Consider the following 15,493-nt stretch of genomic DNA (forward strand, 5'->3'; position numbering starts at 1 on the left):
GAGAACACCCTGACGAGAGGTAGGGTTGGGAGCCCTAGAGGGGCTCGGAGTTTACATTATGAGCAGGGAGGCTCTGTGGTGATTGTGTTATAGCCAATTGGCTCGGCTTGTGTTATACTTACACCAGAGGACCGGGTGAGGCTGTAGGGGTGTGAGGAGGCCTCATGGGAGCTCCCCAGTAGCTTGGGGGTTCCTGGTGCCCAGCAGGGGCACAGTGCCAGTGGGGCACAACTGTCCACGCCAGAGTGGCGCGGTGTACGGGGTTTGGACCCCAGCCCATGAGGGCGGCAGTTTGCCCAGTGGGGCAAACGACCCAAGAAAGGGTCAAGGGGCCAGACATGGCTACGGCCACCTGAGCCCCAAGCGCAGGAAACGCCAAGCGCAAGGAGCGCGGTACAGGCCCCCGAGGGGGGCAGCAAGCATGGTGAGTGCGGCCAAAGACCCTGAGGGGGACAGGAAAGCCCAGAGGTGGGCAAAAGGCCCTGAGGGGGCGAGGCGTTGGAAGAGTACCTGGGTGAGGTAAGCCCAGGGGCACCAGGCTAAGGGCGCTGGTGGGGAGACAGGCCCAGAGGTGCCAGGCAGGGCGCCGGGAGGCACAAGGACCAGATATCATCCACAAACAGCTACGAGGCTTGGGGCATGCTATAAAGGGGAGGTTTGGAGGCACGCATTTGCCCATAAGGCTGGGGTGAGAGTACCCCCACTTTGGAACGAAGGTGATACCAGCAAGGTGTCATTAGGTGTAAGTAGGCAGCCTCCCATTCTGAACCTCAACATCAAAGATGTGGCGGGCGAGTAGAGGGTGCTGGATCACCCTAATTGGCACGGTAAGGGGGCACTAGCGAGCTCACGGCTGCTCGCGGGCCCCACCCCGTGACAGAGGGGAAAACACAGCAGGCTGTGTGGGCAGATTGGTAGCTGAGATAGGGGTTGCATGCAGCAGGCCTAAGCTGCAATGGGGAAGACCAAGCTGTCCATTAGACATAAAGGTGAACTGTGCAGGCTAGTGAGTTACCTGACTCAGGACAGCGCCCTGGGGAAGATGAGCTGAATGTCTTTCAGAGAGTCAAGCTGTCCAGCTGACAGTGGCTGCATAAGAACCCCTTGCAGGCACCAAAGTGCTCAGGGGATGAGGGCTGCTCTAATGTTTGTTTATGCAGAGTGGAGAAGGTTTTGGTAAAAGTGATACCTTGCCTTTTTTTCTGTTTGTTTACCCAGAGAGGGGACGTTTTTGGTTAAAGTGATATTTTACATTCTAATTTAGACCAGCAGGCTAGTTGTGGATAAAAGAGAAGAGGAGATCACAGGGATGCCTAGGGGCACATGGAGTTTTGAGCCCTGCCAAGGGCCTGGGCTCAGGACACAGGTAGGCAGAAACCAAGAGGGTGAAAGCCCAATGCAAGAGGGCTGGTGCCCAAGAGCTGAAGTCTGGCACAGTGGACCTAGGCTAAAGGGAGGCCCAGCCAGAGAAATGGGGGTTTCAGCCTGCTTGGCTTTGACCCCAACAAAGACTTGGAGGTTTAAGTGGGACAAACCTGGCACTGGAGCAAGCTGCTCTGCTGCAGTGATAACTGGCAACATCTATGATGCATGGCATGGCTATAGGTATTGAAGACAAGCTAGCTGGTCTGATTTCCTGGCTTCCTTTTTCCTTCTTCTGTATTTGCCCTTTTTCAGTCATCCAACACCTCACTTAACCTCCATGAGTTCTCAAAGAGGACAGCCAATGGTTCTGAAATTACCTCATCCAACTCCTTCAGTATCCTAGTGTGTATCCCATCTGGCCCTGATGACTTGAAAGCATCTAGCTTTTCTAAGTGATCCCTAACCTCTTTGTCTATGATTCTAGGCTGCTTGTTTCCTGCCTTATTTTTGCTGCTAATTGCACTTGTCATCTGGTAGCTAGCCCTATTTGTGAAAGCTGAAGTAAAAAAGGCATTAAATGCTTCAGCCTTCTGTGCATTTTCTGAAATTAGATTGCCTTCCACAATTCATAAGGGACCTATCAAATTACTGGTCTTCCTCTTAATTTGGACATACCTGAATCCTTTTTATTGCCTTCTATGTCTCCTTGCCAGCTGCATCTAAAATTGTGCCTTTGCCTTTCTCATTTTCTCCCCAAAATGCCCATTAGATGCTCTTATACTTATCTGTAATACTACTTTTTGTAGGATTCTTTTTGAGTTTCAACTCATCAGAGAATTGTTGTCTAATCAGGCTGGTCTTCTTTTGTACTTGCCATTCTTTCATCACATCAGGATAGCTTGATCCTGCACCCTTAAAAGCACCTCCTTAAAGTACAGCCAGCTGTCCTGTATTCCTTTGATGAGATGGGAGGGTGGACTCTGGGTGTATTTGTCCCCACTCAGCTCCCCAGCAGCGTGGAGTCAGACCTACCCAATGAGATGTGGTTCTCAAACTCCTTGAAGCCATCCAGCTCCAACAACGGGCTAGGACGGGGAAGCATACATCCACACCACACAACTACCAAGGATCCTCCCAGCCATCAGGGAAACCTGTAAATAGGGGACTTGTCTATGTCTGAATCACTGATTCTCTGAATCAGCATCGAATCTTCAGATTGGATTCAGCCAAACTGAATCAGGTACAGTGATCCAAATCAACAAATTAAATCACTGTCCCTGATTTGGGCCAAATCCAAACCCAAATCAAATAGGGCCCGCTTGGCACACCTCTACTGCTTTGGCCCAGGCACCATCTAAAGTGCCAGGGGCTTTCCCCAGCATGGAGCAAGCCCAGTTTCCAGAATTTCCCCTCCCCTCCCCCCACCTCACATATATTGTTGAGGATGCAGGTGGTGGCCAGGAAGCTGGGAATGTTCCTCAGTCTGAGTTTAAGGCAGACCCTAAGGGACCTCTGATATACCTTTAGGCACACAATAGTGTACTGCATCACTATCCAGCAGCTGCTCAGCCAGTAATTGGAAAAACTCCTTCCTGGCATCCAGCCAGCTGGTGTATGGCTCTATGAAGCAGGAGGTAGGCCAGATCCCGAGTAATCAAAAGGGGAATGGTCAGCCTACCTAAGTCTTTGGTAGAATTGCTAAAGACAAACTCCCCCTGTTCCATCATGCCTAGGGAACCAGAGTTCCTGATATGCAGGCATCCTGTATACAGCTTGACCACCTGTGACATGGAACCCTAGCCTTGTTTCTAGGAGGTAAGGCAGCCCCTTTAAGACCAGAGTCTTTAGGAACAGCAAGTATCAGGAGGGCAGCCATAGTGGTTAAAAGCTAAACCACACAAGCCAGTCAGCTGATCAGAAGGAGATGGGGCTCTGGGCACATATAAACCCCAGGGCCAAGGCTGGCAGGAATTAGTTCTCTGGCAAGCTGGCAGGAGAAGGAGCTCCTACAGGGAAGAACTACCCAGGAATGGTTTGGCTGCTGGATAGACTATTTACATGGCCAATGAGGTTCCAGGAGTTTACAAGGTACCCAGGGCTAGGAGGCATTCAATACTCAAGGAACAGTTCGGGTTTTAAAGAGGCAGAGTGTGGCTAGCATGACTCACATTATGTTATAGCCCAGGGGCTAATATTTATATTGTTGTTGCAACAGGTGGACTGGACTGAGGCTATTGGGGAAGACGAGGCCTCATGCGGGGGCACACTGTGGTATAGAGCCCCAGTGCCAGAGAGGGCACAGAGACAGGGCTGCAGTGAGGCCAAGGCCACTCAAGGCTAAGTCAGAATAAAGTGTTAGTCTTTACATACCATTTGCAAGGCATGGGCCATCATGCAGGGGAGGTTTAGAGAAGTGGATAGCGACCCCTGGTGTCAGGGTAGTAAATGGGTAACCTCCCACCTGAGTAATTTCATAATTATTATCCCATAAAGGCATGGCAGGAGAGAAAGGTGGGTGGTTAGCCCAGAAACAGAGGGTCAGGCCATTGTTGGACAGGCCCAGGGATGCCCCCCGTCACACCACCCAACACTGTTGTTAGTGAAATGAAGTGCTCCCATTGTTCCACGAATCCCTGGAGAATAACTGAAAATAAACCGTCATGATTTACGCTGGGTTTTTGGTTGTAGCCATGTTGGCCTAAGGACACAGGCAGGCAAGGTTTTTTTAGCAAATATGATATCTTTTATTAGCCCAACTAATTTATTAGCCTTTTAATTTAGCACTATATTCATCTATTAACATGTATGAATATATCAATATTTTAATTTATTAGACCAACTTGTTTATTATCTCTTATGTTTTATGTAATTTGAAGCACAGTTCTGGTGGCACATATGGGGTATGTATTCCACATCAAAGCCTCTGCATAGTCCGGGAAGGTCATATGTTTGCCCCAAGTGATAACATCCTAGGGGGCCCCAAACCAGAAGCCAAGCCCCCAGCTCCTTAAATATGGTGTTGCACATCTCATGCATGGACTTTGTTGCCATTGTCCTCCTCCTGCCAAACTAGTGGGTGACAGAACAGAGGCTGTCAGTGTTCACCAAGTTCAAAATCATAAGGGCCATGCACCTCTCTCTCTATGGACATGGAGTGCCAAAGCCCAATGTACTGACAGCAGAGCATAGGGGCCAACTTAGCATAAAGGTCCATGAATGTATGACAGGACATCCTAATGTTTTACTGTCGCTGCTAATCATCACAAATTCCAAGTATGAATTCCCATCTGTCTGAGCTCCCTGGCAGTCAGGGCAGGGATTTATTTCTGGCCATCATTTGGCATCTTCAAGAAGCTCCTGAATATCCATTCCTAGATGGGATAGCCAGTCAAAGAGGGATTGAAGATCCCATGCCAGGCCAAGGAGAGATTAGAATTTGAGTCCTCAGTGAGACTGTGGCCCCCCTCTACACATGTAGGTAAAGGTGCAATGGGATCTAATGCACGATGCACACAATCATTCCTCCTGGCATGCCACATAGTGCATGGCAGAAGGCATGATTGTGGAATCAAACATTACATCCCATTGTGCCTTATTGCTAGTGGAGAGAGAGCCCAACCCCAGCCTCTCCTTGCACGGGCAAGAAGCAAGCTGTTGTGGCTGGGAGCCCCAGTCACCCTAGTTGAGAGGCTCCCAGCTGCTGGGATGCCCGTGGGGCTGGAGGTTCTCTGAAGAGGCAATCTCCCCACTCTGGGGGAGTGTGAAGCTCCTGGGGCTGGAGAATCACTGCTGTGGTGATTCCCCCTGCTTCAGAGATGCAGGAAACCCCCAGGGCCAGAAGATCACCATAGCAGAAATCCTCCAGCCCCAGGGGTTTACCCATACCCCCAGGCCTCTATGATGATCCTCGATCCCAGGTGTTTCCTGCTGGCCCAAGACCTACGGATCACAGCAGCCATGATCCCCAGAGCCCAGGGGGTTTCCAGCTGCCATGATTCCCTAGGGCTTGAGCAAGCAGGAAACCCTCCCTGGATCCTGGAAATCACAGTTGCCATAATCCTTAGGGCTCCAGGGTGCATAAAATCCCTGGATACTGTGGATAATGGCTGCTGTGAACCCTAGTGCCCAGGGGTTTTATGCTGGACATGATGCACCCCTGCAGTTGATGGGGCTCCCAGCCACAGGGAAGACCCCACTACATGTGCAAATTAAAGCTTAATAGCACCCAGTTACAAAGTCAATACACATTTTCAAGGTCTACCTGTATAGCTGGTAGGAGCTGTTTATTGTATGATAGCTACTTTGCATGTGTAGCGGGTTTCCAGGTAATTGTACAATTAACCAGTTAATTGTTCAATAGCTGTAACATGTAGAGTGGGCCTGTTAGTCAGTCAGTACTTTCCACTGCACTTGGCTGTTTTCAGCTACTGTCAGAAAATTGGGAAAAGTCATTTTATCATGGCATGCCAGGATACAAGCTTTCCAGCTTTCTAGTGGCAGGGCACAAACTATGTATATTAGGATTCATAGTAAATGGTATCATGCACCTGCTCAGAACATGTCCTAATACACTATACACATGCTTTGGGGTGGGGAGGTTAATTAGAGCAGTTCCTGGACAGCCGCTTTAATTAAAATGGCTCATGGTCATGTGTATTAAGCCCCTGTGCATTTCAAAATGGCCATGGGACACTTTATTTAAAACTCAATAGATGAAGTTTAGATAAGGCACTCACACAGCCATTTTGAAACATGTGGGAGCTTAATATACGTGATGATGAAGTGACGCTGGAGTATTTTAATTAAAACACAAATGAGCACATCTATAGGTACCCCAAGAGCCCAGTCTGACTTGCTTTCTTCTCTCACCATGGGAGTGGGGTAATAACTTGTTCATTACTAGCTTAGGAAGGAAGTATGGGATGTTTCTGGCCATTCTTCCAATGAGAAGAAAAGCTGATTTGAAAACTGCAAGGTATTCCTTGTGTTGTGTATCTGTCTAATTTACCAGCAGCATGGACACAACTATTTGAAATGGTAATATTCAGTTAATACTTTTGCATGCTACCCACATGCTCTTCCAAAATAAGAAAGAGAAAGAGAATGACAATCTTAACAGCTTATAACTCACTGAAACAGAAATTCCTGGTGCAAAGAAAAGGAACTTCTAGTCTGATGATTTTTCACTGCAATTTCAAAGGCCTGCTGTGAACAATGAAGGACTTAGGCTTTCACACTGAAAAGGTTTCACAAATGTTTTATAATGAAAAGTATTAGACACTCTAAATATTATGATGCTGATCTGTTTGGTCTAGACTAGAAACAGAAAATTAAAGCTATATAAATTACTTAATGATATTAGTTCTTTACCTGTAAATAAAATGTTTTCCATTGAAGAATCCTTGGCTTTAAAGTCCAAAGTAAAAGATCTGTAAGCGAATTCAAAATTGGGAGGAACCTTGTTGCCTACTACTTGTTTGATCAAATGCCAAAAAGCATTATTGAAAACCTAAAATTAAAAGAGGAAAAAGATTTAGACAAGAATTTGTTATTTTTCAAGCAAGCTAACTGATAATTTCTTTGATCATTAATACTTCATTCAAAAATGTTCAAAAACAATTATTTTATTTTCCATTTAAAAGAATGCGACATGTTTTTTAGCATCCAAACAGCCTCTAGTTAGTACATAAATATGTATCACAAGCATTTATCTTGAAAGACCTAAATAATTTCAGAGAAAAAATGGGAAATAACCCTATTATCCATATGTTCAATACAAATGGGAATCTAATGACCTAAAGCAAATATCAGCAATCTACGGCTCACAGAACTGGGGCTTCACCAGCTCTCTGGTGGTGAGGGCTTTGCCTGCCCCTATGCAAGTGTTAAACAAAGTGTAACTGTGCTGGCATCAGGCAGAAGGGAGCTGAGCCTGTGACCAGGCAAAGCAGCGGCAGCTAGATCAGAACATCCGCCAGCCTCGCTGGTGAAGTTGGGTTCTTTCAGCTTATAGCTTAAAAACATTGCTGACTGCTGGCCTGGAGTTATTACTACCTGAAAATGGCGTAGTGGTTTGTTTAAAGTGTAATCATCAGAATCCCCTTTGTCTCCAAGGAGCAGAATGATGGATGACTTAGAAATAAGAGGAACAAACAAGTAGATTTTACTTTTTATATGTATTGTAAATTAAGGCAATATATTGAAAAATTAAATTAAGTAGGCTGAACATGTAAAGATATGAATTGTTTCCTTTTTCTGTGATTTGATATGCCATTGGGGTTGGGTCCCTGATGTTCCTTTGGGTCACTTGTAGCTTGGTTAAGCATCCAGATGGTGTGGCAGGAATAAAGTATAATCAAATACCTCCTTAATCAAATATCTCCCTCCTTTTTGGTGAATATTTTCTCATCATTGTTTAGATTTCCTTGTTTATTTGCCATTGGTGAAATGTAGATTCTTAAGTTGTTCTTTCTTGGTTCTCATTAGGGCTACATACAATTGTCCACAGGAAAACACTGGTTCTGGTAAGTAGAGGCCAACAGAGTTGACGTTTGTCCTTGTGATTTATTGTTATTGCAAACAATGTTATTATGGGAAATTGTCTCCTTTTCAGAATGAAAGGTAGTTGTGTGTCCAGTGAAGCCAAATCAATGCAAGGAATGATGATGCGTTCTTCTACATTAGTACCTGTAATTATTTCACCATCTTTGAAATTGTGGTGTCATCCTCTTATCAGTCAAGTTCCACTGCAGTCTCATTTTTGGATTCATGTTTCTGACTAACATAACAATAGTGCCAATTTTCAAGTGCAACTCATGTGGTGGGAGTCCTGATGGTGTCTGTACATTTAAAAATTCAATGGGATAGGTAGTTTGATTTTCAGTCATCCGTGATCATAGGCTCTGCGCTGCAGTACCTTTTCATTTCAACAGGCAGCAAAGTTATAATAATAAATTTAGTATTCAGTTCCATGGTGTTTATTTTTGGGAGTTACACAAATTTGCTTTGCAAGGGATTCCAAGTCTTCTACTTCAGTGTGGTTCCTATAAACTGCTGTGATAATGGACCCCATTTCAATAACACTTTCTGGTATTTCAATTAGATCTGATGGTAACCTATAATCATTTGACATAGTTCCTTCATCAACTCTGAGAGTCCAGTCATGGAATTCATGTCCATCAGTGCGCAAGTTTTGTGAAATTTTGATTTGGGTGAAATTTGACCACAGGTGACTACTTTTTATGCATGCCTTTGTCATCTCTGTTCTTGTAGATCATACTATAACTGGTAATGTTTGTCTGAAGTTTCTGCCTAACAAAAGTATTTTCCTCCAAATGGCATTTCATTTTGCATAATCTCTTTGAACAATAAATCAATGCATCTAAGTGCATGAGTGTGCATCATAATGGCCTCGTCAATTATAATTAGTGTAGCTTTTTCATTGTGGCAGCTTCAGGTGACTATAAGTTCACACGTGAAGTAGGATGTTTCAAGTATTGGGATGGGCGATTTGAAGCCAGTGTGTGTTGTTCTTCCTCCTTTTAAAAGAACAGCTATTCCTGTTGTTGCAAAAGGGAGAACAATTTGTCCAATTCCTCTAATGTAACGCATTAAAGTGTTCTTTAAGTAAGTTTTCCCAGACCCTCCAGGTCAATCCAAATAAAAGCAGTGATTTGCACTGTCTCCATTTATAGCAGTAACAATTTGATTGAAGGCACATTTCTGTTGCACATTGAGGTTTCTAACTTGCCTCCGCAAATTCTTCGTCAATGTTATAAAGGATGTCATTTCTCTGTTCAATGATGCCTGGATCAGGGAAACCAAAAGAACTACAATTTAGTCCATGGACCATCAACAGTTCTGGATCAGGAATGTCAGCACTAACTGTACAATCAATGGCTGCTTGTGTGTCAAGTTGGTTCTCCAGTATAAATAGCATGTGCACATGTGGGAGTCCTCATTTTTTAAACTCAATTGTGTATACCTGGGCGACAACTGGACCAAATAGTTTGTTTTATAACATCATCCAGTAAAGATGGCAGCTTAATTTTGAATACTTTTGCTACTAAGTCTGGTCTGTTTGAAGGATTTTTTCCAGGAAACGAATTTTCTTGAATAACAGGCCATTTTGGATTTGCAGTGAATATAATAAACAGATCTGGGTGTCCATATTTGCTCACTATTGCCATGGCATTGTGATATCTTTCTCGCATATTTCTTGGTCTACCTCGGAATGATGATGGTAAAATTACAGTTTTTCCTAATTGAATACCAGAGGTTTCAGCAGTTTCTGTTAAGAAGTCCATAAGACCACTGTATTGTGCTACTCTAAATTTTCCTTGTTTTTGCCTAATGTAATTTAAATTGTTTGCCTCAACTTGTAAATGTGAATCTACAATCCACTGATGAGTCAATTTTCCTCCACGTAAAATTGGATTAAATTCATTTTGACGAACTATTGTTTGAGCAACTTTGAATTGTAACATGGAAACTTTTTTTGATGTTGAAGTCTCATATCCAGGAAGTTTTAAAGCTAGATGCCATAAAATCCAACATATGTCCTGGGATCTAAGTTAGCATTCAAAATACTTAGATTTTCAAAGCCTTGAAATCTTGAGTAAATTCTTATATCCTGAGGGAAAGGCAGCTCTCCATCATCATTTTGGAAAATCATGGTACGTTCATCATTGTTTGCCAAATTATATCTTCTGTCAAATTCTCGGTCATGATAGAACACCATGCTAATAATATTTGCAATTGAACAATTTTCCTCAGCTGCTCTTTGCTCTTCTTCTCTTACAACTTCACCTAACATTTTGTAAGAGGTTGAAAATGTTTCTCAGCAAAGTGTCCAGGTCTTGCATTAAAGCAGAATCACATTGGTGATTTTGGGGATGACTGAATGTCGCAGAGCACTCAGGTGCCCTGCGCCTAATAGCAGAAATGGCTCAGGAGAGACCCCTAGTGGTGAGAAGGGGGAGGCACAACTGCCAGTCAGCAGGGCAGCACAGGTGCTGGTTGCTAGGGGAACCAAGGGGATCAGCTGACAGGAAGGGGCAGGGCTTGGCCCCTTCTTAAGCCCAAGCATGAGGCCAGGAGGGCAGTTCCCCTCTGGCAGCCAAGGAGGGGGGAGCTCAGCCAGTGAGAAGATAGATTGCAGGAGCATCCCCTGGTTGCCGCTATGACTTGGAGTATTCCCTGTAGGGATAGTACGTGGTTTTGACCAGATGGTTTAGAGTTTATGTTGTAGCCCAAGGGCTTGAGTTTTCTGCTTGTAGTTTTATAAGTCCGGAGGACCGGGTGAGACTAATAGGGGTTTGAGGAGGCCTCATAACTCCACGGTAGCGTGGGGACCCTGGCACCATAGAGGGTGCAGCGTTCGGGGTGCATTTGACCCCGGCCCCAGAGCGAGAGGGGGCAGTGAGGGGCCCCAGAAGTAAAGAAGAAGGGCCCAGGCATAGGGAAAATCCTGTCAGGTACCAACTGCGAGGCTTGGGCTGCAGTGTAGGGGAGGAAAAGGAGCTGCAGATATATGCCCGGTGTCAGGGGTGCTAAAGTGGGCAGCCTCCTGCTAATTACATCACTCAATCAATTAAGATCAAAGTATGGCAGGTGAGTAAGCAGGCGGTTAGCCCAAGACAGGAAGGCGGAGCCACCAATAGAAAGGCTCCCGTGAGATACTCCTGTCACACTGAACCATTCTTCAACTGTTTCATTGGGATGCAAAATATAAAGCTGGCCATAGGATCTTGCATCTCCTTCTCTAGGCTGTAATTGAGGTGTTAGGTGATAGAATTCTCCATGGACATGAAAGCAATATGGGTCCTGTCCAGGAACAGGCACAATTTTTTCTCCCAAAGATCCAAAGCATAAAGAACTATTAAATGACCTAATGTCCATCTAAAAGTTCTCATAAAACATATGCTGTGGGTTGCTCATATCCTCTTGAAGTAATGGAGGAAATTTGTGGTGGTAAGGCAACCTCACTTTTCCTTTGCGACAGCAGTTTTTAAACTTTCCATCTGATGGCTGCTCAGCTGTGAAGTTTAAAGAATGACAAAGTTGGCAAACAACATCCATTTTACCACAGTAATGCCTTTCTACTTCTAACTCTCTCTTAAGAAATGACTGTCTCTGATTAGGAACTGCCTTTGTCATTTTCTTGCACAGCGAACAGAGTCCAACTGTCTTCTCACTGCAGCATGTTCTTGCGACTCAGTTACACAGTTTTCTAGATTTCGTGCAGCACCTAAAAGTCTTTGCACAATGCCTTTTTCATGAGACTCACTTGTATGACTTTCTTGATGGTGTTGCACATCTAATTGTCTGTGCACAGCTGCCTCCTCTTGTAATTCATTAGCACAGTGTTCTTGATGGCACTGTGCATCTAATTGTCTTCACATGGTAGCATCTGCTTGGAAGTCCTCTACATGGCTGTCTTGATGTCACTGCACGTCCAATCACCTTCTCTGTGTAGCTAGATCCTCAGACTCATTGTCTTGTGCACATCTTTTTCTACTTGCATTTCATTGTTTGGCCTCAAAAAAGTAGGGGCGGGGGGACACGCAGGGTCTGGCCTGGTCCCCTGCTCTGTTCCCTGTGTCTCCTGCCATACTCCTCCGTTACCACTGCCTGCATGCAGAGGGGGAGGGAACAGGCTGGTTTGAGGTCAGGGCCACTCTCCCCACCATTGCCATCTGCTCTGTCCCCTATGCTCCTGCTGTTATGCCGGTGCTCCTGTCCCAACACTTTTAGAGTGCTCAGTCAGCCAATCAGAGTGTGAATAAAGCATTATGGATGTGAAGACAGACAGACTAAGGCTTTTATACTATTATAATTAATACATACTTTTAAAGGAATATCTAACCTACTAAATATACTGTCATTTATACCAGCTTCTCAGTTCCTAGATACAAATAGCTCAAGTTGTAACAAACACACAAAATACTGATGGCAGAAAAAGAAGTCAGAGTAGCATTACTCTAATATCACTAATACTTTCAGGAAAGTAACTGTTAGCAGAGGCAGCCAAATACTTATTATATCACTGTGTAAACATAAGGGGGTTGGTGTGCTTGCTCCTGGGCACATGGACTTTGTTGCCTTTGGAACTCGTCTGTCATTCCAAGCAATAGTTCAAAACACAGCCAACAACCCTTGCCCCAAACGAGCAAAGCAAAACCTTTCATTTTTTCTAGGTGGCAGGAGAAGGCCTTTTAGTTTTGGCCTAGCAAGCTCCTTTGGGTTTCAACCCATCTCCTGGCCTCACACTGCTTCTTCCCCAACTCAAGCTCCTTGCTGTCTTCTCCCTAAGATATCACCCTAAGAAATAGGCCTCGGTGAAGCAGCTAGTATTCAGATTCGGCCGATGCAGGAGACTAACTTAATTCGGTGATTCAAATCACTGTCCTGAATTAATTCAGCTGAATCTGCTGCTGCCGATTTGGCTGAATCTCCAAATCAAACAGGCCCCATCCCCCGCCCACTCTCCCAGGCCTATCAATGGCTACCTTGCCCTGTCAAAGGTCCTGACTCCTTAAGGAAAAAAAAAAAAAGCCCCACACTCACCAGCTGCTGCCAGGTTGGGGGGTAATCCCTGCTGCCGCTGCAGCAGCTGGTGAGTGTGGGGTTTTTTTTTTAACAGCTGGGATGCTGGGGCTGTGTAACGGGGCGGGGACATAGGAGCGGCTGTGATCTCGCCTAGCGCCCCCTACCGTGCCAAGTGGGGTGTCCATGCACCCTCGTTCTTGCTCGCCACGTCTTTGTATTAAGGGAGGCTGCCTTTTCAACCCCTTTGGACACGGTACCCTGATGTATCCCAGTTTGTCTCCCGTCTTAGCGGACTTCATGAATTAAAGCCTCAAGGGCTATGCATGGCTCCTACCACCCCAATACCACACCCCAAGCCTCTCAGATGTCCTGGATGTTGTCTAGTCAATTACTGTTGCCCACACCCTTGCAGACGTTCCCAGGCCTCTTTAGACCGAGCCCACACCGGGCCCTTTTTGCTCGTGCACCCTCCCTGGGGCTCCTCTCACGCTCACCCATGCCGGGGCCTTGCCCCGCAATTCCCGCCCGCACTGGAGCCTGTCTCTGCGATTCCCACAATTGAGGCTCAGGTGGCCGTAGCCATGCCTTGCCCCCAAATTCCCCTCTTGGGGCTTCTAGTCCTGTGCGCCCTCCCTGGGGCTTAACGCAAGCACACTCTGGGCTTCTCACCATTGGGGGTCAGGTGGCCGTAGCTGTGCCTGGCCCCTAAATCCCCTCCCTGGGGCTTCTAGCCCTGTGTGCCCTCCCTGGGGCTTAACGCAAGCACCCTCTGAGCTTCTCGCTAGTGCCCACTCTGGTGCTTCTCCTAATTGTGGCTCAGGTGGCCATAGCCATGCCTGGCCCCTAAATCCCCTCCTCGGTTCTATGATTTCTACATGGCTCAGGCAGCCTTGGCCTTACCTGGCCCTCCAATGCACTGTGCCCCTTCTCAGGGCTCTGGGGTCAGTGCACTCCTAGGTGCAGTGCCCTCCCTGGCACCGGGGTCCCCACACCACTGTGGAGCCCCTAATGAGGCCTCCTCCAACCCCTTACACCCTCACCTGGTCCTCTGGTATAATAACCACAAAGCAAAACCATAAGCCAATCGGCTACAGCTCAAGAACTAAGCCACCTGGCTAAACGTAAGCTCTAAGCCCTCTGGCTACTCATCAATCTAATCCCCTACCCGGGCTTTCTCCTCCCAGTATCCTCGAGCTGAAGCTGTTTGTGCCATCAAGCTGCTCTAGGCTGCACCCTCCAGCAGAGCTCCTTCTCCCTTGAATGTTAGTGGGGAACTGCCTCCTTGGCCTCAGCCTAGGCTGTTTATATAGGCCATGCCCTGCCCCCTTCCGGTCAGCTGACCGAACTGCAGTTGCCCTGGCAACCAACACCTGTAACTTCTCTCTAGAAGCAGGGCACTTCACTGCCCTGCAACACACCTTCCCCCGTAAGTTGGAATCCCACTTGGAGCGGGGCGTGGAAGTGCCCTGCGACAGGCTGGTAGAGCATGTGGGGTTCGGGGGTGCTCAGGGGGTTTGGGGGATGGGGCCTGGCAGGAGTCCCCCAATGGTCCCCTCCTTCTTCAGCCCCCTCTCCTGCCCTTACTTACCAGCACAGAGTTTGGGTCCAGCTCCCTGTGGCGACGAGTGGGGACTGCTTGAATCTCTGAAACTCTCTGAATCTTTTCCAAATCAATTCAGAGAGGCTCAAATTGATTCAGACCTTGTTACTGGTCTCCTGGTTCAATTTGAATTCAGAGATTCGGCCACCGAATCAGGCCATATCTCCTCCAAATCGAATCAGCACCTGAAGCTTCATACAGCCCTACTAAGAAATCCTTGCCTCTCACATAATTTCTGGAGTATCACAGCTACAACATCACTCTTACACTACTGTTCCTTAACATATGCACAGACAAGCATAAGTAAATAAATCTCAGCTTTTATTAAGTGCCATCTAGTCACCCATAGCTTGGCTCCTACTCCAGAGCTGTCTACCAGACTGTCCTGTTACAGTAAGCATTAGGCCTGTGTGAAGTTTCAGTTGCTAATTCGATTCGGCCTGATTTTGTGGCCAAATTTCTGAATCTGAAATCAGGAGACCCTTTAATCTCTCTGAATCAAATCATAACCCTCCAAATTGATTCAATGATTCAGACATAGACACAGCTTTAAATATTTTTTCTACATACCTCAATGTACTAGGCAGCTCGTGAATGGTGAGATGGCAAGGTGGATGGAGCGTCCCACAGTAGCGCAGGGGGGTCCACAGCAAGCTCGGCAGTGGACCTGGAAGTGGACCAGAAGCACTTCCGGTCCACTTCTGGGTCTCCCACGGAGTGTGCAGAAGACCCTCCTCCCAGTTTGGTGACTGGTGCCTCCTGGGTCTGGGTGGGGGACCCAGATTTCCCTTGCATTCAATCGTTGAGCTGAGCCCCCATGCGCTTGACAGTGGATCCGCAAGTGGACCAGAAGTACTTCTTCAGAAGTACTTCTCTGAAACAGCATCGAATCTTCAGATTCGGATTCAGCCAAATTGAATCAGGGCAGTGATTCGAATCAACAAATCAAACACTATCCCTGATTTGGGTTGAATCTGA

At 46.4% G+C, this 15,493-nt stretch overlaps 1 protein-coding gene across 5 annotated transcripts in view; it reads right to left on the bottom strand.

Moving 5' to 3' along the window:
* Positions 1-15,493, bottom strand: part of ADGB (androglobin) — a 262,841-nt gene that overhangs the window by 108,494 nt on the left and 138,854 nt on the right. For all 5 annotated transcript variants that reach the window (XM_019550118.1, XM_019550121.1, XM_019550117.1 and 2 more), the window contains one exon: positions 6,736-6,874. In XM_019550118.1, the coding sequence (XP_019405663.1) occupies positions 6,736-6,874 (139 nt within the window). The remainder of the gene's footprint in view (positions 1-6,735; positions 6,875-15,493) is intronic.

This window comes from Crocodylus porosus, unplaced genomic scaffold (assembly GCF_001723895.1).
Source record: "Crocodylus porosus isolate Cpor-Errol unplaced genomic scaffold, CroPor_comp1, whole genome shotgun sequence".
NCBI classification, from domain to species: domain Eukaryota; kingdom Metazoa; phylum Chordata; order Crocodylia; family Crocodylidae; genus Crocodylus; species Crocodylus porosus.